Source organism: Triticum aestivum, chromosome 2D, assembly GCF_018294505.1.
Source record: "Triticum aestivum cultivar Chinese Spring chromosome 2D, IWGSC CS RefSeq v2.1, whole genome shotgun sequence".
Lineage (NCBI taxonomy): Eukaryota > Viridiplantae > Streptophyta > Magnoliopsida > Poales > Poaceae > Triticum > Triticum aestivum.
The window spans coordinates 405,729,974-405,754,641 of record NC_057799.1 but is presented as its reverse complement, the minus strand read 5'-3'; the positions used below and the strand labels follow the sequence as shown (position 1 = coordinate 405,754,641).

The 24,668-nt window shown below is 47.8% G+C and overlaps 2 protein-coding genes across 3 annotated transcripts; one reads left to right on the top strand and one right to left on the bottom strand.

The window, feature by feature from the left end:
- Nucleotides 1-17,412: 17,412 nt before the first annotated feature.
- LOC123053437 (uncharacterized) lies at nucleotides 17,413-20,987 on the top strand. Of its 2 annotated transcripts, none has more exons than XM_044476916.1 (2): nucleotides 17,413-17,689; nucleotides 19,675-20,987. In XM_044476916.1, the coding sequence occupies exon 2, from the start codon at nucleotides 19,700-19,702 to the stop codon at nucleotides 20,657-20,659; it is 960 nt and encodes a 319-aa protein (XP_044332851.1). In that variant the 5' UTR covers nucleotides 17,413-17,689; nucleotides 19,675-19,699; the 3' UTR covers nucleotides 20,660-20,987. The 2 variants fall into 2 exon arrangements, with proteins under 2 accessions (XP_044332851.1, XP_044332852.1); XM_044476917.1 differs by having other exon boundaries at nucleotides 17,432-17,685.
- Nucleotides 20,988-22,748: 1,761 nt separating this feature from the next.
- Nucleotides 22,749-24,588, bottom strand: LOC123053436 (uncharacterized). Its single transcript, XM_044476915.1, has 3 exons — nucleotides 23,578-24,588; nucleotides 23,161-23,488; nucleotides 22,749-23,086 (listed from the first exon to the last, which is right to left on the bottom strand). Exons 1-3 carry the CDS (start codon nucleotides 24,430-24,432, stop codon nucleotides 22,950-22,952), a joined length of 1,320 nt encoding a protein of 439 aa, XP_044332850.1. The 5' UTR covers nucleotides 24,433-24,588; the 3' UTR covers nucleotides 22,749-22,949.
- Nucleotides 24,589-24,668: the final 80 nt, after the last annotated feature.

The following is a 24,668-nucleotide window of genomic DNA, read 5'->3' as shown; positions in this document are numbered from 1 at the left end:
ACGAACTATGAGGAAGCGATGATGAGCCCAGATTCCGCAAAATGGCTTGAGGCCATGAAATCTGAGATGAGATCCATGTTTGAGAACAAAGTATGGACTTTGATTTACTTGCCCAATGATCGGCAAGCCATTGAGATTAAATGGATCTTCAAGAGGAAGACAGACAATGATAGTAGTGTTACTATCTACAAAGCTAGAATTGTCGCAAAAAGGTTTTCGACAAGTTCAAGGTGTTGACTACGATGAGAGTTTCTCACTCGTATCTATGCTTAAATCTGTCTGAATCATGTTAGCAATTGCCGCATTTTATGAAATATGGCAAATGGATAAACAAAACTGCATTCCTTAATGGATTTATTAAAGAAGAGTTGTATATGATGCAAGCAAGAGGTTTTGTCAATCCTAAAAGTGCTAACAAAATATGCAAGCTCCAGCGATCCATCTATGGACTGGTGCAAGCATCTCGGAGTTGGAATATACACTTTGATAAGTTGATCAAAGGATATAGTTTTATACAGACTTGCGGTGAAGCCTGTATTTACAAGAAAGTGAGTGGGAGCACTACAGCATTTCTGATAAGTATATGTGAATGACATATTGTTGATCAGAAATAATGTAAGATTATTCTGCAAAGCATAAAGGAGTGTTTGAAAGGAGTTTTTCAAAGATAGACCTCGGTGAAGCTGCTTACATATTGAGCATCAAGATCTATAGAGATAGATGAAGACGCTTGATAAGTTTTTTAATGAGTACATACCTTAACAAGATTTTGAAGTAGTTCAAAATAGAACAGTCAAAGAAAGAGTTCTTGCCTGTGTTACAAGGTGTGAAATTGAGTAAGACTCAAAGCCCGACCACGGCAGAAGATAGAAAGAGAATGAAAGTCATTCCCTATGCCTTGGCCATAGGTTCTATAAAGTATGCCATGCTGTGTACCAGATCTATTGTATACCCTACACTGATTTTGGCAAGGGAGTACAATAATGATCTAGGAGTAGATCACTAGACAGCGGTCAAAATTATCCTTAGTGGAATAAGGATATGTTTATCGATTATGGAAGTGACAAAAGGTTCATCGTAAAGGGTTACGTCGATGCAAGTTTTGACACTAATCTAGATGACTCTAAGTCTCGATCTAGATACATATTGAAAGTGGGAGCAATTAGCTAAGAGTAGCTCCGTGCAGAGCGTTGTAAACATAGAAATTTGAAAAATACTTACGGATCTGAATGTGACAGGCCCGTTGACTAAAATTATCTCACAATCAAAACATGATCACACCTTAGTACTCTTTGGGTGTTAATCACATAGCGATGTGAACTAGATTATTGACTCTAGTAAACCCTTTGAGTGTTGGTCACATAGAGATGTGAACTATGGGTGTTAATCACATGGTGATGTGAATTATTGATGTTAAATCACATGGCGATGTGAACTAGATTATTGACTCTAGTGCAAGTGGGAGACTGAAGGAAATATGCCCTATAGGCAATAATAAAGTATTATATATTTCCTTATATCATGATAAATGTTTATTTTTCATGCTAGAATTGTATTAACCGGAAACATAATACATGTGTGAATACATAGACAAACAGAGTGTCACTAGTATGCCTCTACTTGACTAGCTCGTTAATCAAAGATGGTTATGTTTCCTAGCCATAGACATAAGTTGTCATTTGATTAACGAGATCACCTCATTAGGAGAATGACGTGATTGACTTGACCCATTCCGTTAGCTTAGCACCCGATCGTTTAGTATGTTGCTATTGCTTTCTTCATGACTTATACATGTTCCTATGACTATGAGATTATGCAACTCCCGTTTACCGGAGGAACACTTTGTGTGCTACCAAACGTCACAACGTAAATGGGTGATTATAAAGGTGCTCTACAGGTGTCTCCAAAGGTACTTGTTGGGTTGGCGTATTTCGAGATTAGGATTTGTCACTCCAATTGTCGGAGAGGTATCTCTGGGCCCACTCGGTAATGCACATCACTATAAGCCTTGCAAGCATTGTGACTAATGAGTTAGTTGCGGGATGATGTGTTACGGAACGAGTAAAGAGACTTGCCGGTAACGAGATTGAACTAGGTATCGAGATACCGACGATCAAATCTCGGGCAAGTAACATACCGGTGACAAAGGGAACAACGTATGTTGTTATGCGGTCTGACCGATAAAGATCTTCGTAGAATATGTGGGAGCCAATATGGGCATCCAGGTCCCGCTATTGGTTATTGACCGGAGACGTGTCTCGGTCATGTCTACATAGTTCTCGAACCCGTAGGGTCCGCACGCTTAACGTTACGATGACAGTTTTATTGAGTTTTGATGTACCGAAGTAGTTCGGAGTCCCGGATGAGATCGGGGATATGACGAGGAGTCTCGAAATGGTCGAGACGTAAAGATCGATATATTGGACGACTATATTCGGACTTCGGAAAAGGTTCCGAGTGATTCGGGTATTTTTCGGAGTACCGGAGAGTTACGGGAATACGTATTGGGCCTTATTGGGCCATACGGGAAAGAAAAAAAGGGCCACAAGGGTGGCCGCACCCCTCCCCTTGGTCTGGTCCGAATTGGACTAGGGAAGGGGGGCACCCCCTTCCTTCCTTCTCTTTTTCCCTTCCTCTTTTCCTATTCCATATGGGAGGTGGAATCCTACTAGGACTAGGGAGTCCTAGTAGGACTCCACACTTGGTGCGCCCCCTCCTAGGGCCGGCCTCCTCCTCCCTTGCTCCTTTTATATACGGGGGCAGGGGGGCACCCCAGAGACACAACAATTGATCCTTGAGATCTCTTAGCCGTGTGCGGTGCCCCCTCCACCATATTACACCTCGATAATACCGTTGCGGAGCTTAGGCGAAGCCCTGCGTCGGTGGAACATCATCATCGTCACCACACCGTCGTGCTGACGAAACTCTCCCTCAACACTCGGCTGGATCGGAGTTCGAGGGACGTCATCGAGCTGAACGTGTGTAGAACTCGGAGGTGCCGTGCGTTCGGTACTTGATCGGTCGGATCGTGAAGACGTACGACTACATCAACCGCGTTGTGATAACGCTTCCGTTGTCGGTCTACGAGGGTACGTGGACAACACTCTCCCCTCTCGTTGCTATGCATCACCATGATCTTGCGTGTGCGTAGGAATTTTTTTGAAATTACTACGTTCCCCAACAGCATCGGTTGGGAGGCTGACCTGTGGGCCTACTAAGTTGACGCGTACGCAGGGCTTGTAAACTTAGTCAACAAACGATTCTAGCAGCAGTAACCGTTGGATTTGAATCGAACGGTCCTGCTGCTTCTTCAATCGCTGCTTTTCTTGCACCATCCGCCCAAACCAGCGCCGGGGAGACCGCCTGCTCCTGCCTTCAGTGGCCGGCTGTGCTGCCGTTGAGGCCTCATCGCCCCCTACTACTCCCACCGCTAGCCAGGCCCTGCGGCGACGGCAGCCTCACACCGCAGCCGAACCAGTGAACCCTCGTACTCCTCTCCGCGTGGGCATCCACTGCCGCGTCTTCCCCGGCTCCGCGTCGTCCCCTTCCTAGGCCTCGCCGTCATCCACCGCCTTGGTGCTCTCGGCGCGGCGTGGTCAATGTTGTCAACGACATTCCATCGAAAGAGTACTGTACTTGGAGAGGCTGACAGCTGGGTCCACGGCCACAGCCCAGTTTTTTTGTGATTTGCCAAGTAAGTCGTTTTGTCAGGCCTGTTGGGTTGCAAATCTTTCAAGACGAGGAGAGCTTTCATTCGGCTGGCCGAGAAAATGGCCCATCAGTAATGAGAAATGGGCTGTACATTTTTAAAACACATCAAACCGGCAATTAGTTTCAAATATCTTTTTTTCTATTTCGAGATTTTAAATTACATTAATTTTTATGCGTGGAGAATTTGTTGGATTTTATATTGATATACATTTATTTTTAAAATCAGTTTGAATGTGAGTCGAAATTTCGGGATTAAAAACAGTTCGGACCGCACCGAAATATGCAAAATTTCGTATAATTTTTTAACCGTGGCCACAATATGGGCTGTAATGCTAACAAAAAGAATATGGGCTCCAAAAAAACCTTAATAATTTGCAAATGGGCTGTAAATTATTAGAAATAATGGCAGATGAGTTGTATGCTGTTTTCCACAGATTTGAGGCTTCCCTAGAAAAAAGGTTGACGCACAAGCACTGACTATTGGATGTCCATCCAACGGCCGTCGTGCTTCTTCAATCTCTGCTCTTCTTGCTTCAGCCGCTCAAACAAGCGCCGGCGGGACTGCCTGCTCCTTCCTACCCGCGGCCGGCTCTGCTGCCGCGCAGGCCTCACCGCCCCACCGTACTCCCATCGCTGGCCTAGCCATCCCTCTACTCACCCACACCTGCTGTTATTCTCCGGCGACGGCAGACGAACCAGTAAACCCTCGTACAGTCGTACTCCCCTCTGCGTGGGAAACAACTGCCGAGTCTTCCCTGCCTCCGTGTCGTTCCCTTCCTAGGCCTCGCCGTCGTCCACCGCCCTGGTGCTCTCGGCGCGGCCAGGTCAACGTGGTCAACGACCGACATCCATCTGAAGTGGACTGTACGTGGAGAGGCTGACAGCTGGGTCCACGGTCGCACGCAAGGAAATGCCTCCTTATTACGCGCAAAATAATGATTCCTCCACCTGACATCAGGGACCCACCGAAAGGGCCTCTGTATTTCGCGAAAAAAACGTTACCGCCGCTGACAGCTCAGACCCACCAGCTATATCTTCGCACGCAAGGAAGTGCCTCCTTATTACGCACAAAAAAATGAATACTCCCCCTGTTAGCTGGGACCCAGTATAGTGGCAGGCTGACTTGTGGGCCTACTAAGTTGACGGGGACGGAGGGCTTTGTCAACTTAGTCAATATGCACGATTCTAGCTCCAGTGACCGTACGATGTCCATCCAACGGCCGTAGTGCTTCTTCAACCTCTGGTCTTCTTGCTCCAGCCGCCCAAACCAGCGCCGGTCGTGCCTTGTGCTCCTGCCTCCCGTGGCCGACTGCGATGCGGCGGAGGCCTCACCGCCCCCTACTACTCCCACCGCTGGCCAGGCCATCCCTCTACTCACCCACACCCCTGTTATTCTGCGGCGACGACAGCCTCACACCGCGGCGAACCAGTGAACCCTCGTACTCCTCTACGCGTGGGCATCCACTGCCACGTCTTCCCCGGCTCTGTGTCGTCCCCTTCCTAGGCCTCGCCGTCGTCCACCGCCCTGGTGCTCTCGGCGTGGCTTGGTCAACATGGTCAAGGAACGGCTTCCATCGGACGTGGACTGTACGTGGAGAGGCTGACAGCTGGGTCCACGGCCGCAGCAAGGAAGTGCCTCCTTATTACGTGCAAAATAATTATTCCTCCACCTGACAGCGGGGACCCACCGGACGGGCCACCGTATTTCGCGAAAAAATGTTTGCCCCTGACTTGTGGGACCCACCAGCTACATCTTCGCACGCAAGGAAGTGCGTCCGAGCAAAAAAAATGATTCGCCCCCCTGACTGCCGGGACCCACCAGCTACATCTTCGCAGGCAAGGAAGTGCTTGACAGTCGGGACCCACCTGGTTGAAGCGTACGTAGCGTTGTCATTCTGGTCACGAACGTGTACGTACATATATACTGGTGGATGTAGAGGCGCGCATGTGTCGTAGTAGAGGCGCGTACGTGTCTAGTAGAGGCGCGCACGTAGCATGTACACGTACGTACAGCGGCCAGGGTGCAAGAAAGAAAATACGGCCACGTATGTGTACATACGGGCGGGGTCTCGAACGCCTACTCGCGCATACGTACGGCCAGGGCTCGTGTACATGGCTGGGTCGGAACGGAGAAACAGCGTCGTCATCGTGTTCATGGGGAGGCAACGGAATGCGTCGTGTTCATGGGGAGGCAACGGAATGCGTCGTGTTCATCGGGAGGCAACGGAACGTGTGGGAGCCAACCGGCTGGGTCGGAACAGAATGCGTGGTCGTGTTCATCGGGAGTGCTTGGACGGAACAGGCGATGGAAACGAGGCCTGGCGTACCGCACAACGGACGAAACGGACCTCCTACGTTCGGAACGGGGTCCTGTTGATCGGGGGGTGTGGTGTACCGCAAAACGAAGGAAATGGACCTCCTACGGTCGAAACGGGGGTCCTGTTGATCGGGAGGGGTGTGGCGTACCGCAAAACGGACGAAACGGACCTCCTACGGTCGAAACGGGGGTCCTGTTGATCGGGAGGGGTGTGGCGTACCGCAAAACGGACGAAACGGACCTCCTACGATCGAAACGGGGGTCCTGTTCATCGGGAGGGGTGTGGCGTACCGCAAAACGGGACTCCACGGGATACTGTTCATCTCCACCGTCGACCTCCTCCAGCCTCGACGGGCTACCGTCGACCTCCTCCAGCCTCCATGGGCTCCTGTTCATCCAGCCTCCACCGCGCACTACTCCACCAGCTACTGTTCAACCACCCCTCCACGAGCACCCCTCCACCTTCTACTGTTCATCCAGCCCTCCACACCACTGGGTCCTGTTCAACCACCCCTCCACAGGCACCCCTCCACCGTCTACTGTTCATCCAGCCCTCCACACCACGGGGTCCTGTTCAACCACCCCTCCACGGGCACCCCTCCACCGTCTACTGTTCATCCAGCCCTCCACACCACGGGATCCTATTCATCCAAAGGCAACGCCACCGCTCACTGTTCATCCACCCCCCCCCCCACAACGCTCACTGTTCATCCAATCGATCGGCTTCAGTTAGCAGCAGTAGCGAAGGAATCGCTCGATCAGGTTCAGTTAACAGCCATCGATCGATCGCTCGGGTTCAGTAACACGTAGCCTGCAGTGCGATCGCTCGAGTTCAATTAGAGCCCAACGCCTCGCTCGGGTTCAGTTAGAGCCAACGCCTCGCACACACGCGCGTACGTGTACGAGAGAAACGCGCATCGCTCGGCCCCTGACCTCCCACCGTAACCGGGAACTCCCTGAAATTTTCCTCGCCCTCGCTTCTACCACGGTTTTTTCCGTCATGGACGGCCCAAAGAATGTCATGCAGTTGCGTCTCCGGCCCGCCCAGGACGAAAAGCCCATTTTCTATCATGATTTTTTGTCATAGAAGTAGGATCCCACCACATCTATGATGATACCGGGCTTTGTCACAATTATCGTCATAGAAGTGTCATATGTATGACAGAAAAAAAATTCGTTCGGCCCAAAATGTCACGGATGTGTCTTTTTTTACTAGTGACGTACGACTACATCACCGCGTTGTTCTAACGCTTCCGCTTTCGGTCTACGAGGGTACGTGGACACACTCTCCCCTCTCGTTGCTATGCATCACCATGATGTTGCGTGTTTGTAGGATTTTTTTTCAAATTACTACGTTCCCCAACAATGGCATCCGAGCCAGGTTTTATGCATAGATGTTATATGCACGAGTAGAACACAAGTGAGTTGTGGGCGATACAAGTCATATTGCTTACCAGCATGTCATACTTTGGTTCGGCGGTATTGTTGGATGAAGCGGCCCGGACCGACATTACGCGTACGCTTATGCGAGACTGGTTCTACCGACGTGCTTTGCACACAGGTGGCTGGCGGGTGTCAATTTCTCCAACTTTAGTTGAACCGAGTGTGACTACGCCCGGTCCTTGAGAAGGTTAAAACAACACTAACTTGACGAACTATCGTTGTGGTTTTGATGCGTAGGTAAGAACGGTTCTTGCTCAGCCCGTAGCAGCCACGTAAAACTTGCAACAACAAAGTAGAGGACGTCTAACTTGTTTTTGCAGGGCATGTTGTGATGTGATATGGTCAAGGCATGATGCTATATTTTATTGTATGAGATGATCATGTTTTGTAACCGAGTTATCGGCAACTGGCAGGAGCCATATGGTTGTCGCTTTATTGTATGCAATGCAATCGTCCTGTAATTGCTTTACTTTATCACTAAGCGGTAGCGATAGTCGTAGAAGCAATAGTTGGCGAGACGACAACGATGCTAGGATGGAGATCAAGGTGTCGTGCCGGTGACGATGGTGATCATGACAGTGCTTTAGAGATGAAGATCACAAGCACAAGATGATGATGGCCATATCATATCACTTATATTGATTGCATGTGATGTTTATCCTTTATGCATCTTATTTTGCTTTGTTTGACGGTAGCATTATAAGATGATCCCTCACTAAATTTCAAGATAAAAGTGTTCTCCCTGAGTATGCACCGTTGCCAAAGTTCGTCGTGCCGAGACACCACGTGATGATCGGGTGTGATAAGCTCTACGTTCATCTACAACGGGTGCAAGCCAGTTTTGCACATGCAGAATACTCGGGTTAAACTTGACGAGCCTAGCATATGCAGATATGGCCTCGGAACACTGAGACCGAAAGGTCGAGCGTGAATCAAATAGTAGATATGATCAACATAGTGATGTTCACCATTGAAAACTACTCCATCTCACGTGATGATCAGACATGGTTTAGTTGATATGGATCACGTGATCACTTAGATGATTAGAGGGATGTCTAGCTAAGTGGGAGTTCTTAAGTAATATGATTAATTGAACTTTAATTTATCATGAACTTAGTCCTGGTAGTATTACCATATCTATGTTGTAGATCAATAGCTCGTGTTTAGCTCCCCTGTTTTATTTTTTGATATGTTCCTAGAGAAAACTAAGTTGAAAGATGTTAGTAGCAAGGATGCGGATTGGATCCGTGATCTGAGGTTTATCCTCATTGCTGCACAGAAGAATTATGTCCTTGATGCACCACTAGGTGACTGACCTATTGCAGGAGCAGATGCAGACGTTATGAACGTTTGGCTAGCTTAATATGATGACTACTTGATAGTTTAGTGCACCTTGCTTAACGGCTTAGAATCGGGACTTCAAAGACGTTTTGAACGTCATGGACCATATGAGATGTTCCAGGAGTTGAAAATATTTCAAGCAAATACCTGAGTTGAGAGATATGAAGTCTCCAACAAGTTATATAGCTAAAAGATGGAGGAGAATAGCTCAAGCAGTGAGCATGTGCTCAGATTGCCTGGGTACTACAATCGCTTGAATCAAGTGGGAGTTAATCTTCCAGATAAAATAGTGATTGACATAATTCTCTAGTCACCATCACCAAGTTAGTAGAACTTCGAGATGAACTATAGTATGCAAGGGATGACGAAAACGATTCCCAAGCTCTTCATGATGCTGAAATCGACGAAGGTAGAAATCAAGAAAAACATCAAGTGTTGATGGTTGACAAGACCACTAGTTTCAAGAAAAGGGCAAAGGGAAGAAGGGGAACTTCAAGAAGAACGGCAAGGGAGTTGCTGCTCAAGTGAAGAAGCCCAAGTCTGGACCTAAGCCTGAGACTAAGTGCTTCTACTGCAAAGGGACTGGTCACTAGAAGCGGAAATGCCCTAGATACTTGGCGGATAAGAAGGATGGCATAGTGAACAAAGGTATATTTGATATACATGTTATTGATGTGTACTTTACTAGTGTTTATAGTAGCCCCTGGGTATTTGATACTTGTTCAGTTGCTAAAAATTAGTAACTCGAAACAGGAGTTACAGAATAAACAGAGACTAGTTGAGGGAACTGAGTGCTTCTACTGCAAAGGAAATGGTCACTGGAAGCGGAAATGCCCTGAATATTTGGTGGATAAGAAGGATGGCAAAGTGAACAAGGGTATATTTGATATACAGGTTATTGATGTGTACCTTACTAGTGTTTATAGTAGCCCCTGGGTATTTGATACTTGTTCAGTTGCTAAAAATTAGTAACTCGAAACAGGAGTTACAGAATAAACAGAGACTAGTTGAGGGTGAAGTGACGATGTGTGTTGGAAGTGGTTCCAAGATTGATATGATCATCATCGCACACTCCCTATACTTTCGGGATTAGTGTTGAACCTAAATAAGTGTTATTTGGTGTTTGCGTTGAGCATTAATATGATTTGATCATGTTTATTGCAATACGGTTATTCATTTAAGTTAGAGAATAATTGTTGTTCTGTTTACATGAATAAAACCTTCTATGGTCATACACCCAATGAAAATGGTTTGTTGGATCTCGATCGTAGTGATACACATATTCATAATATTGAAGCCAAAAAATGCAAAGTTAATAATGATAGTGAACTTATTTGTGGCACTGCCGTTTAGGTCATATTGGTGTAAAGCGCATGAAGAAACACCATGCTGATGGGATTTTGGAATCACTTGATTATGAATCACTTGATGCTTGCAAACCATGCCTTATGGGCAAGATGACTAAGACTCCGTTCTCCGGAACAATGGAGCGAGCAACTGACTTATTGGAAATAATACATACTGATGTATACGATCCGATGAGTGTTGAGGCTCGCGGCGGGTATTGTTATTTTCTAACCTTCACAGATGATCTGAGCAGATATGGGTATATCTACTTGATGAAACATAAATCTGAAACATTTGAAAAGTTCAAAGAATTTCAGAGTGAATTGGAAAATCATCGTAACAAGATAATAAAGTTTCTACGATCTGATTGTGGAGGAGAATATTTGAGTTACAAGTTTGGTCTTCATTTGAAACAATGCAGAATAGTTTCGCAACTCACGCCACCTGGAACACCACAACATAATGGTGTGTCTGAACGTCATAACCGTACTTTATTGGATATAGTGCAATCTATGATGTTTCTTACCGATTTACCACTATCATTTTGGGGTTATGCATTAGAGACAGCTGCATTCACGTTAAAAATGGCACCATCTAAATCCGTTGAGACGACACCGTATGAACTGTGATTTGGCAAGAAACCAAAGTTGTTGTTTCTTAAAGTTTGGGGTTGCGATGCTTATGTGAAAAAGTTTCATCCTGATAAGCTCAAACACAAATCGGAGAAATGTGTCTTCATAGGATACCCAAAGGAGACAGTTGGGTACACCTTCTATCACAGATCCGAAGGCAAGACATTCGTTGCTAAGAATGGATCCTTTCTAGAGAAGGAGTTTCTCTCGAAAGAAGTGAGTGGGAGGAAAGTAGAACTTGATGAGGTAACTGTACCTGCTCCCTTATTGGAAAGTAGTTCATCACAGAAATCTGTTTCTGTGACTCCTACACCAATTAGTGAGGAAGCTAATGATGATGATCATATAACTTCAGATCAAGTTACTACCGAACCTCGTAGGTCAACCAGAGTAAGATCCGCACCAGAGTGGTACGGTAATCCTATTCTGGAGGTCATGTTACTTGACCAAGGCGAACCTACGAACTATGAAGAAGCGATGGTGAGCCCAGATTCCGCAAAATGGCTTGAGGCCATGAAATCTGAGATGGGATCCATGTATGAGAACAAAGTGTGGACTTTGGTTGACTTGCCCGATGATCGGCAAACCATAGAGAATAAATGGATCTTCAAGAAAAAGACTGACGCTGACGGTAATGTTATTGTCTACAAACCTCGACTTGTTGCAAAAGGTTTTCGACAAGTTCAAGGAGTTGACTACGGTGAGACTTTCTCACCCGTAGCGATGCTTAAGTCTTTCCAAATCATGTTAGCAATTGCCGCATTTTATGATTATGAAATTTGGCAAATGAATGTCAAAACTGCATTCCTGAATGGATTTCTGGAAGAAGAGTTATATATGATGCAACCAGAAGGTTTTGTCGATCCTAAAGGTGCTAACAAAAAGTGCAAGCTCCAGCGATCCATCTATGGACTGGTGCAAGCATCTCGGAGTTGGAATATACGCTTTGATGAGTTGATCAAAGCATATAGTTTTATACGGACTTGCGGTAAAGCCTGTATTTACAAGAAAGTGAGTGGGAGCACTACAACATTTCTGATAAATATATGTGAAAGTTGATCGGAAATAATGTAGAATTTTCTGGAAAGCATAAAGGAGTATTTGAAAGGAGTTTTTTCAAAGAAAGACCTCGGAGAAGCTGCTTACATATTGAGCATCAAGATCTATAGAGATAGATCAAGACGCTTGATAAGTTTTTTCAATGAGTACATACCTTGACAAGATTTTGAAGTAGTTCAAAATGGAACAGTTAAAGAAAGAGTTCTTGCCTGTGTTACAAGGTGTAAAATTGAGTAAGACTCAAAGCCCGACCACGGCAAAAGATAGAAAGAGAATGAAAGTCATTCCCTATGCCTCAGCCATAGGTTCTATAAAGTTTGCCATGCTGTGTACCAGATCTATTGTATACCCTACACTGAGTTTGACAAGGGAGTACAATAGTGATCTAGGAGTAGATCACCGAACAGTGGTCAAAATTATCCTTAGTGGAATACGGATATGTTTCTCGATTATGGAGGTGACAAAAGGTTCATCGTAAAGGGTTACGTCGATGCAAGTTTTGACACTGGTCCAAATGACTCTAAGTCTCAATTTGAATACATATTGAAAGTGGAAGCAATTAGCTAAAGTAGCTCCGTGTAGAGCATTGTAGACATAGAAATTTGCAAAATACATACGGATCTAAATGTGACAGACCCGTTGACTAAGCTTCTCTCACAAGCAAAACATGATCACACCTTAGTACTCTTTGGGTGTTAATCACATAGCGATGTGAACTAGATTATTGACTCTAGTAAAACCCTTTGGATATTAGTCACATGGCGATGTGAACTAATCACATGGTGATGAGAACTATTTCGTGATAAATCACATGGTGATGAGAACTATTTGGTGATAAATCACATGGCGATGTGAACTAGATTATTGACTCTAGTGCAAGTGGGAGACTGAAGGAAATATGCCCTAGAGGCAATAATAAAGTTATTATTTATTTTCTTATATATCATGGTAAATGTTTATTATTCATGCTAGAATTGTACTAACCGGAAACATGATACTTGTGTGAATACATGGACAAACAGAGTGTCACTAGTATGCCTTTACTTGACTAGCTCGTTGATCAAAGATGGTTATGTTTACTAGCCATAGACAAAGAGTTGTCATTTGATTAACGGGATCACATCATTAGGAGAATGCTGTGATTGACTTGACCCATTCCGTTAGCTTAGCACTTTCATTTAGTATGTTGCTATTGCTTTCTTCATGACTTATACATGTTCCTATGACTATGAGATTATGCAACTCCCGTTTACCGGAGGAACACTTTGTGTGCTACCAAACGTCACAACATAACTGGGTGATTATAAAAGTGCTCTACAGGTGTCTCCGAAGGTACTTGTTGGGTTGGCGAATTTCGAGATTAGGATTTGTCACTCCGATTGTCGGAGAGGTATCTCTGGGCCCTCTCGGTAATGCACATCACTATAAGCCTTGCAAGCAATGCAACTAATGAGTTAGTTGCGGGATGATGCATTACAGAACGAGTAAAGAGACTTACCGGTAATGAGATTGAGCTAGGTATTGAGATACCGACGATCGAATCTCGGGCAAGTAACATACCGATGGCAAAGGGAACAACGTATGTTGTTATGCGGTTTGACCGATAAAGATCTTCGTAGAATATGTAGGAGCCAATATGAGCATCCAGGTTCCGTTATTGGTTATTGAGCGGAGACGTGTCTCGGTCATGTCTACATAGTTCTCGAACCCGTAGGGTCCGCACGCTTAACTTTCGGTGACGATTTGTATTATGAGTTTATGTGTTTTGATGTACAGAAGGTAGTTCGGAGTCCCGGATGAGATCGAGGACATGACGAGGAGTCTCGAAATGGCGAGACGTAAAGATCGATATATTAGACGAGTATATTCGGACATCGGAAAGGTTCCGAGTGATTCGGGTATTTTTCGGAGTACCGGAGAGTTACGGGAATTCGTATTGGGCCATACGGGAAAGGAGAGAAAGGCCCCAAAGGGTGGCCGCACCCCTCCCCATGGACTGGTCCGAATTGGACTAGGGAGGGGGCGCCCCCTTCCTTCCTTCTCCTTCTCCCTTCCCTTTTTCCTATTCCATGTGGGAGGTGGAATCCTACTAGGACTAGGGAGTCCTAGTAGGACTCCACACTTGGGCGCGCCCTATGAGGGCCAGCCTCCTCCTCCCTCCATCCTTTATATACAGGGGCAGGGGGCACCCCAAGACACAACAATTGATCATTGATCTTTTAGCCGTGTGCGGTGCCCCCCTCCACCATAATCCACCTCGGTTATATCGTAGCGGTGCTTAGGCGAAGCCCTGCGTTGGTAGCATCATCATCACCGTCATCACGCCGTCGTGCTGACGGAACTCTCCCTCGAAGCTCTGCTGGATCGGAGTTCGTGGGACGTCATCGAGCTGAACGTGTGCTGAACTCAGAGGTATCGTGCGTTCGGTACTTGGATCGGTCAGATCATGAAGACGTACGACTACATCAACCGCGTTGTTCTAACGCTTCCGCTTTCGGTCTACGAGGGTACGTGGACACACTCTCCCCTCTCGTTGCTATGCATCACCATGATCTTGCGTGTTCGTAGGAATTTTTTTGAAATTACTACGTTCCCCAACACATCAACATAACCATAAGCAAATTAAACCAATCATAGCAATTCACCAATTATCGGTAGGACAACGAAAATCTACTCAGACATCATAGGATGGCAACACATCATTGGATAATAATATGAAGCATATAACACCATGTTCAAGTAGAGGGTACAGCGGGTTGCGGGAGAGTGGACCGCTGTAGATAGATGGGGGAAGGTGATGAAGATGTTGGTGAAGATGGCGGAGGTGTTGGTGTAGATCGCGGTGATGATGATGGCCCCGGCGGTGTTCCGGCACCACCGGGAGAGAGGGGGAGAGAGCCCCCCTTCTTCTTCTTCTTCCTTGACCTTCTCTCTAGATGGGAAAAGGGTTTCCCCTCTGGCCCATGGCCTCCATGGCGAGAGCCCCTCCGAGATTGGATCTGTCTCTCTGTCTCTCTCTGTTTCTGCGTTCTGGATTCTGCCTTTTCACCGTTTCTTTTATAACCGGAGATCCGTAACTCCGATTGGATTGAAATTTGAACACAATTTTTATCCGGATATTAGCTTTCTTGCGGCGAAAGAAGGGCTCCAACCGCCTTACGGGGTGTCCACGAGGGTCAGGAGCGCGCCCCCTGCCTCGTGTCGGGCATCGTCTCGCGTTGATTCCACTTCCCAAAATTCACATTTGTTCCAAAAAAATCTCCGTCAGTTTTTATCCCGTTTGGACTCCGTTTGATATGGATTTTCTGCGAAACAAAAAACATGCAACAAACAGGAACTGACACTGGGCACTGGATCAATATGTTAGTCCTAAAAATAGTATAAAAAGTTGCCAAAAGTATGTAAAAGTTGTAGAATATTGGCATGGAACAATCAAAAATTATAGATATGACGGAGACGTATCACCGGACCTTGGGGCCGTGCCGAAGGTGACTCAAGCGCCTCCAGTCGAGCTGCCTGCATCCTCGGCATGGACCTGGAGAAGCGCCGCGGACTCAGAGAGGCTCTTGGTCGTGGAGTCCATGGTCTTCATCCACGCCGGCATGCCCTTCAGTTGCTCGGCGATGTCGGCGAGCTTTGCGTTGGTCCCCGTGTTCTGTTGCTCCACTGACCCCATCGGCCCCGAGACCTGCTGCTCGACTGCCATAGGGCCACGCTTCTTTGGTGCCAGCTCCGATTCCTGATCGCCCAACCAGATCAGCGGTTCCTGCCGAGCGATTGGAATTACAGCGGTGGAAGAATCCCCCGCTTACCGCACTATGGACTGATGGATCGCGCGTCACCTCGATGGATCGAACGACCTTTGATACCAATTGTTATCTCTTTGCTTACAATCACGATTCAAAGGAAGGAGGAGGCTAGGGTTCAGATACACTAGAGGAACTAGGAAGGAGAATGGGGAATTCTGTTTCTGCTTCTTACATGACCCCTCTCTGTCTCCACGCACTTCCCTTTATCTTCAGCTGCTGTGGCACTCCTCTGTTTCTCTTCAGCCCTCCAGGCCCGGTCCAGCAGGCGAGAGCGACGAGAGGCGTTGGGCCTTCTCCTTGGGCTGGGTCGTTGCATAACATATTCATGTATGCATGGATTTGAGGGTTTAGATAGAAGAAGTGTGGATATCCGACTTGAGATATGAGGGTCCTTCGAACGCTGTCCAGGGTTGCGCCCAGGCGCTCCGCAGACGTTTAGGGGGGTGGATTTGCTAAGTTCGGCTATAGATGCTCTTATACTTGAAAGAGAAAGATCATAAAAGATCTTACCCTCATGGGCCACGGGCTAAAGAAAAAGCATATTGGAATTCTAAATCCTTGGATTCAACTTCATCTTTGAACTCACCGACTTAGGGCATGTTCTGATCTCCTCCCAACTCCAGGAACTCCATGTTTCCAGCTTCTCGCCCCAGCTTCGCACTCCACGCAGTGAGGCAGCTCCGTTCGGACGCCAACGCTGGCTTCTCTGGTCGCCAGCCCATAATGGGCCGACTGAAAACAACTCAAGTCACCTACCATTTGCATGTCTAGTAGCTTCAACATGGCTGCCATGGGAGGACCTCGGTGAAGAAGAAAAGAGAGCTTACCTAGGGTTGATGCCGTCGGAGAGGTGGACTCGGAGGTTGAGGCGGGTTCCGTCGAGGTCAGCACCGACGTTGATGTCCTGTATGTAGTCGGTGGGGTTGTTGCGTCTGGTGCCGGCGGGGATGCAGCTTCGGGGTAGTTTTCTGGAAGGGAACCGGCGGGGATGGACCTGTAGATGCCGGATCTGGCGGTGGAGTGGAGCGCTGCTCGGAGAAGGAGTGAAGCCGGGCCCGACGGCGGGGCGGCGGCTGGAGGGTTAGGTCGAGGGAGAGACCACATGAGCTCGCTGAACTGATTCAAGGGACGGGTGACCGAATCGGCTCTATGGCTGTGGCTCTGAAACGTTTTCTTTAGCGGGGGTACTTTGGTTGTTAATACGGGCAATTTCTCTTTCCCGTTTTTCTGGAGTTGGGCTGAGCGGGCTTCGCATTTTTACACTGGACTCGGGCTGAGCTTCTCAAAGTTAATAGAAGCCGGAGGAGATCAGAACAGGCCTTAACCTCTACTCTCCTCATGTACATAATTTAACTCTTTTGTTGCGGGGATGTACATAATGTAACTGATGTAAATAGCTACTTTTTGTTCTTTTTCAAACATAAGAAGGAATGTTTTGCTACTGTCCTTGGTCCAAAAAATATTTAGATTTTTTTCAATTTTTTTAAGGCGGCAGAAATATTTTTTACTTGTATTCTTGTTTTTTATATTCGTATACAGATAGACCTAAACAAATTCGTAATACAGATAAACAAAAAAAATGCAATTTTCCCTAAAAACAATTTTTTAGGGGACAAAAAAATGTAATTAGCACAGGCGATACTAACGAAGTAGATAGTTCAACTATATAGAAAAGAAAAAACCGAAGTGGATAGTTTTTTTAGGGGAACGTAGTAGTACTAGATAATTAGCAACCAGCCCAGGGTCTAATTACTAAATTAGAAAAAGCTCCCCGCACCCATCCTAAGAGTCACTGTGAAAATTACCAGATATCCCGATCCATCGCCTCCCCGGCCCACCCAATTGCTTCGATTTCTCTTCCCCTCGCCTCGCCTCGCCGCAGCGGCGGCTGTACGACATTCACCGAATCCTCCCCGACGAACACGTCCCCATGCCACACCACGCTGGAGGAGTTCATCTCTCGTAGCGGGAGGAGTTGGACTGGCGCGGAGTGGAGATCCATTCGGGCTTTGGATTGATCCCTTTCGTTGGTGACGAACCCTAACTTTATTCGGTCGTTCTGAGATTTATTCCGTGATGTTTTATTTTTGATGCGTATGGCCTAATCTTGGCCGCCCTTTCTGCAATGGAGGGATACTGGGCGCTCCAACCCATCTACAGTAGTTTGCCGCGGTCTTGCCTCTGCTGCGTGGTGTGGTACACTGGTACTGATAGCAATTTGTTTTCCGAATTCCGGGGCTCAACTGATTCCTCACGCCCCACCCAAATCATGCCCTCCCTTAACTTGAACTGATATATACTTTAGTGTTATAGCCATATACCAGATTAAGCTTGTAATTACTGTTTATCTGTTGCATATGTCGCATGTCTTGATGTCAGTATTTGTAGAATGCCGGCTATTTGTTTGGGTGCTTGTTTTTGCATCAACAATGTATGGCCATGCCCAGATTAAATTATTTATGCCTTCGTGCAAGCCATCTGGTGATTTGACACCGCCTTTGCCGGAACTGCTCACAATGCCATCTGAACATTTCTGGATCTGCCACTGGAGATAGGACCATTCTCTCTGAATGATACTTGGCTAAATAGTACGATTTGTTTCGTCTAGTTTCCATCAAATGAGAACTTCCCTTAAGATGGGGGAATGCAAACTTGTGATCCAAAAGTGTCTAAGCCTGTCCAGTTTGTAAGGAACAAACATCATTCTTTGTATCTACATCAGCTACTGTTGATCTTGGCCTTTGAGCCACCTCAACATCTTATATGTGATTTATTTGTACCATTCCTAAACCTACCTGTGAAAGCTATTTGCATGATCATCAAATATATCGAATTGTCTGTACATGATCAGATCACATCATCACCAAACACCTGTGAATGCTATTTGCATGATCATCATATCCAATGGTCTGTACACGATCAGATTGCATTTTTCTGGTTATAGGGAGTCCCTACCTGATATTCCCGATGTTATTATAAAATAATTAATGAGTCGGAAAACCACAACCCTTAGTAAAAATCCCCTGCAATACACTTGTTCATTAGAAACATGTATGCAACTCCATGGAAAAGAAGGATGGCATAGGAACATTTTACCCTCATTGTCAAATAGAAACTCCATCTTTCATGTCTTGTATTGACCTGCCTAGGGCACTTGTGGTGTAGGTGCATTTTGAGATCCATGCTTGTAGTTTCTAGCAATTAAAATGAAATGTGCATAGTGTGAATAACAGTGATATTAGGTTCCACGCCTAACATTTATGTGTATTAAGAAGTTGTTAGCTGGCACTGGCTATTCTTGCAGAGTTTTACTAGACCATATCGAACTTGTCCTTGCTGTATGACATTGTTTGGTGTGCTTTACTTATAAGTGAACAGTCCTTTCATCTCTGTGTACTCTCTAGGACATGCTTTTGCTGCTTTCTTTTTACTAGATATACCATGTACCGAGTTTCTGAGATTGCCTGGTTCCATATTTATTTATGTTCTCAGTTTGGATGATTTGTTCAAACTTTAGGCTTTATTGCTTTTGCCCCAATTGTTTACATCTTCTTTGTAATTTAATATTTATGCAACATTGCATATTGCAGCTGTTAGATAAGTTCAAACATGCCCATGCTTCCTCACTAATAAAAGTAACGGAAATAAATAAAACATCCATGACCTAAATGCTCAAACCACTTGAAATTTGCTTTTCATTTTTTCACACTATATATCCTAAAATTAGCTTCTACGTGAGATATGGCAGTATCACTTTATTTTGAAGGTGATGAGCAATTTGAGCAGAAGGATTTAAAATAAACCCAGAAGATTATAAAGTAGCCATCTTTCTGTATACAGTATAGCTCATGGTAAAAAAAGTGCAACTTCATTTGTTGTTGTCATGAAGTCATGATTGTTATAGCAAACTAGTACTGATCAGTATTACGTGATTCGATAGAAATAGATTGATAAATATAATTTTTCTTGTTATTAGTAACTGAATATATATGTACTTTTTGTGCCACTATTCTAGATCCCTTTTCCTGTTTTGGGAAGCTATGGCAAGAACTCCAAGACATCACAACTTATCAAGCCGGCGACTTCGGTCATCTCCTCCTGATGCACCTTCCCACTACCAGAAAGCAACAAGGGCAGCCAAGGAAAATAAATTGAAATTAACCTCGGAGAAAAAGGATTGGAAACATGCCACTTGCCCAATATGCTTGGAGCGTCCACATGATGCTGTCCTCCTGCTGTGTTCTTCACACACCAAAGGTTGTCGACCATACATGTGTGGAACCAACTATCACCAGTCTAATTGTCTCGAACAGTTTAAAAATGCTTATGTGAAGGAGAAACCGGCAAGTGAAGTATCAGTTGCAGTGGCAGCAGCTAGCAAGAAGCCAAAGGATGTGGAGCTCGCTTGCCCTATCTGCCGTGGGGAAGTGAAAGGCTGGACAGTGGTTGAACCAGCCCGGCAATTTCTCAATCGCAAGAAGAGAACTTGCATTCATGAAGACTGCTCCTTCATTGGATCATATAAGAAACTCTGCAAGCATGTGAAGGCCAGACATCCTTCATCAAAACCTCGTGAAGTTGACCCGGCACGTTTGGCTGAATGGAAGGAGCTTGAAAGTGCAAAGGAGAGGCAGGATGCAATCAGCATAGTCACAGGCTTGAATCCAGGATCTATGATTATTGGGGACTATCTTATTGACCCCAATAGTGGCAGCAGCGATTCTTTCATGGATAACTCTGATTGGAGTGATGACTCTGACTCTTACACGTTTCCTGATGGTGGTGATATAATGTTTTCTGGAGGTCCTGACATCCGATCATTACGAAGAGTCGTTCGCAGAGCTTACAGGACAAGTGAGGCAAGACCAAGGCAAAATGTCCAGCGTCGCGCTCTAACCATCTCCAGAAGCAGTGGAAGGCGTCGATGGCCGCAGGTTGGTTCTGCTCTGTCAGCTCGGATGCCGAGGGGGAGACAAGCAAGATCCACGAATGACAGCTGAGAAATGGAAGCAGACATCAGCACCTTACCATGAGAGCTTGTCTGGCGGAACCACTATTCATGAATCCTTTAGCATGCTTCTTTCTGGTCTGGTCATAGAGTGTGGGGTTTAAAAGTTTTTTTTTCTTGTTGGGCCACTTCTTTTTCTCTGATGAATACGCTGCTAGACCTGTGAATGACGTTTCTTTTATTTCCTTTTATCAAAGTAGAATAGAAGCAGCGTATGTTAGGCAAAAGATTGCTTTAGCCATTGGTGTTATTGTCCTAGAAAAGCACAACCCAACTCTTGGTCATTTCTGTTCAAAGTTAGTCAAGACCATTTTGTTATATGTTTCCGAATTTCTTTTGACATATTGCTCGACTTGTATTTGAGGTTCCTGTCGGGTGTTGTCCGATCTCAGTGTGCTGAGTTGCGGTTCCCTCGATCCAACTTGTTAGGAGTTGGTCGCAACTTGCAAGCTAGTTTTCCCAGTAATGAGTATGTTCCAATTTGTCATCAGGTAAGAGCATCTCCAATAGGCGTGCTATCTTAGCCGCGTGTTGGAAAAAACTGTTTTTTTTGCGCGCGGAGCTGAAACGGGCGCTTCAGCAGCCGCGCAATAATCGCGCGCGCGGTATAATGGGATCAGCGCGCGGAGAAAAATAGCATCATGCCCTGCTTATTTCGCGCGTCAGCTCCCGCGCGCTGGACATTCGCGCGCGAGCAACCAACTGCCGCCAACCTCTCCGGGCGATCAACGCGCGGAGAAAAAGGCATCATGCGCTGCTTATTTCGTGCGTCAGCTCCCGCGCGCGAGCGACCAACTGCCGCCAACCTCTCCGGTCGCCCCGCGCCCCGGCGGCGAAATTCAATCGATGGAAGGCCGCACCGACATCCCCCCAACCCCTTTCTACACCCGCGACCCCTCCGCCGCCGCCGCTGCTGCAAACCCTAGCGCGGGGTTGAGCTTTAGCTTCGCCGCCGGTGCCCCTCCTCCAAGCACCGGTCTCGCGCGTGGTCTTTTCATGGCGCCACGGACGACCTCGCAGGGTGGCGTCGCACCGCAGCCCGCCATGAAGCCACTGGCCCCCATCTCCAAGCGACCGAATGCGGCGGTGGCGATAGCGTCCCGGAAGAAGAACAAAGCGGCGGACGGCTCTTCTAGGCGGACGAAGAAGAAACTTGCAAGTCGTCCGGCCGCGCCTCCGCCGACCGAAGCGTCAGAGAGCTCGCAATTTGTTGCGCCGGCGGCCGATGCGCACAAGGCGTTTGATGAAATGCCCACAAGGCATGGGAGCCATGGGAGGCTTCGGAGGCCTGGGAGCCATGGGTGACTTCGGAGCTATCATGGGCGGCATGAAAGGCATGGGAGCATCTACGGGAGGGATGGGTGGCTTTGGAGCTACCATGGGAGGCATGAGTTTTGGGTCTCTCATGAGAGGAATGGGAGCACCTCCGGGTGACATGGGTGGATGCATGACTTTCGGTGTGCCTCACATATCTTCCCATGATGCCGTTGGAGATCTTGCGAACACCATCCGAGCTCCCGATGACAATGATGCGCTTGAAAATGGAGAAGAGGAGGAAGATGATGTGGCATGAATGTTGATGTGCCATTTGTTTGTGTGAACTTTTATTTGTCATGAACTTGGTTGGGTGGTTTTGAACTATGCCATGCAATTGAACGATGCTATGTTGCTTCAACTCTTATTTTGCACACTTGTTTAAGGAGCTGTTGGGGAAACCACCAGCTCCGCCAAATCCAAGGATCCGAGGAGCACCTGTTTCCCCGCTCTATAAATCTGAACTGCAGCTCTGGCTGCTCCGGGAGCAGAGTCACGAAGCGGGAGGGAATCCGAACAGGCCCTAAATGTTTGAAAGATCATCATATTGTCAAATGGATATATGTTGATCATATTTGCCAAGCGCCTGTTGCTCGCACGTGCTGTAAATTTAGCGCGTCTGCTGGAGCTACCGCGCCGCGCCATATTTTGCAGCGCCTGCTGGAGCAAGCGCCCGGCTGCGCGCAAAAAAAAAGGCTATTTTGATGATGTAAAATAAATTTTTCATGCCGCGCGGTTGTGCGACTGTTGGAGATGCTCTAAGTAGATTGCAAGGAGGCAATGAACATGGTTTATATCTGAAAGATGAGTTTACTTAGCTATCTGTGTTCAGTTTACACCCCTGAAAGGGTGGCGATGTACATGATTCTCGACAGTACATGAATGACAGAGTTGGAGCAGGGATATAGGAGCTGGATGGTTCATCATATATACACACAGGTGACAGGGATTGAGATGGTGGCCCTTCTCTAAGATATACCAATGGTCTTCCCCAGCAGCCACATGACTAGCGAGAACTCGAGCATGAAGAGCGCGTGGAGCCACGTCCGGTCGACCACGAAGCCGAACACCGTGATGCCCGCGCGGTTGTTCTCCAGGTAGGTCACTGAAAACGCCATGATCAACTACAGTGCTTTGCAATGGCGAAATCAAACCGCAAACGGTACGATGCATGCTTACCTAGCGCCTGCCTCTTCTGGTATGAGATGTGGGTGGCGTGGAAGGACGTGAACTTGGAGGAGGTGTCGAGGCTGTCCTCGCTCGGGGACATCTCGTCGTCGTCCGACTGGTCCGAGTCCGGGGATGGGGGCACCTGCTGCTGCTGCTGCTGCTGCAGGCACGACCTGCTGGGCGTCCTGGGGTTCTCCTGGTCACGCTCCACGGTGTTCATGGTGGCGTCGGCGTGCCACGCCGCGGCGATGCTGGTGATGGCCTGCGTCTTGTGCGTGATCTTTGCGGCGCTGTGCAGGCAGATGAGCAGGCCAGCGACGAGGCTCAGGGAGCAGAGCTGAAGAAAAACCCAGACGTTAATTATACAACATGTCGAATGAACAGACGATCGAGCATGCACAGCAGCGCCGGCCGGGAGAAGGTTACCGCGAGCTCGCCGGCTGTGGCGATGTTGACCTGCGCGTGGGGCCTCGTGGCGCCGAGGAGCGCGGTGAACTGGCTGGCCGTCACGAGGAGGAGGCAGTACATTATGAACTTGCGGTACCGGTGGCTGATCCGCCGGAGCTGGTCACGGATGCGGCGGTGCTGCCCCAGCACGGCGGCCACGTCGGCGCACTGGCCGAAGTCCCGCGCGAAGCCCGTCATGCGCAGGATCTGCAGGTAGCATATGATCCGGAACAGCACGCACGCCATGAAGAACATGGCCGTGCGGTACATCCACGACGCCATCTCCATCGCGCACGCGGCGGCGGACCACCACGCCGGGAAGGGCCGGTGCGCGCAGTACCAGAACACCTTGTAGGCGGCGTCGGCGAGGAAGCAGGGCAGGACGAAGCAGGCGAGGAGGTGGAAGGACCCGGCGAGCTGCACGGTGTAGCCCGCGCGCACGTCCTGGGAGTCGTGGCGGAGGCGGTCCAGGTAGAGCAGCCGGCGCAGGCCGCGTCGGCGGATGAGCGAGGTGAGCGTGAGGTAGGCGAGCGCCGCGGAGAGCGTGAGCGAGAGCTGCACCTGCGTGTCGTAGGCGCGGCGCGGCATGGCGACGCGCGCGGCCACGGGCACGGCCACCGCGAGGACGGCGAAGACAAGCCACGAGGCCGCGGCGCTGGAGCCATCCGAGTGGTCGACGCACATCCACCGGAGGCAGGTGCGGAAGCTGCGGAGCTCGTCGCGCGCGTGCGACATGCAGCGCTGGTACGAGCCCCTCCGCCGCAGCAGCAGCGGCGCCGACGCGGGCGAGGGCTCCTCGCCCGCCGTCGGCGACGGCGGCGCGTCGCCGGCCATCCCTGCGCCTTTCCCGGCCTCGTGCTCCAACGTTCTCTCGGCCCCTTGTCTTGTCGATCGTATCCTTTGCGCGCGGCTTCCGTTTTACCGGCCGTCCTGGTGTTTAGGAGGGGTAAAAATAATGCTGTAGTGTTGAGCTAGCAAGAACTTTCCTTGCTCTCCGTGGAGAGATGGAAATGCTACAGAGAAACGGAGAGACATGTATATATCCTGTTGCTGGCTGTGGCCTATATGTC

What these genes read in the sequence shown, in the direction of transcription:
- LOC123053436 (XM_044476915.1), bottom strand. Translation starts at nt 24,432, where the DNA reads ATGGCCGGCGACGCGCCGCCGTCGCCGACGGCGGGCGAGGAGCCCTCG. An exon ending in CCACAGCCGGCGAGCTCGCG is followed by an intron (nt 23,489 to 23,577) that starts GTAACCTTCTCC and finishes GTTTTTCTTCAG; the next exon opens with CTCTGCTCCCTGAGCCTCGT. An exon ending in CCAGAAGAGGCAGGCGCTAG is followed by an intron (nt 23,087 to 23,160) that starts GTAAGCATGCAT and finishes TGGCGTTTTCAG; the next exon opens with TGACCTACCTGGAGAACAAC.
- LOC123053437 (XM_044476916.1), top strand. Translation starts at nt 19,700, where the DNA reads ATGGCAAGAACTCCAAGACATCACAACTTATCAAGCCGGCGACTTCGG.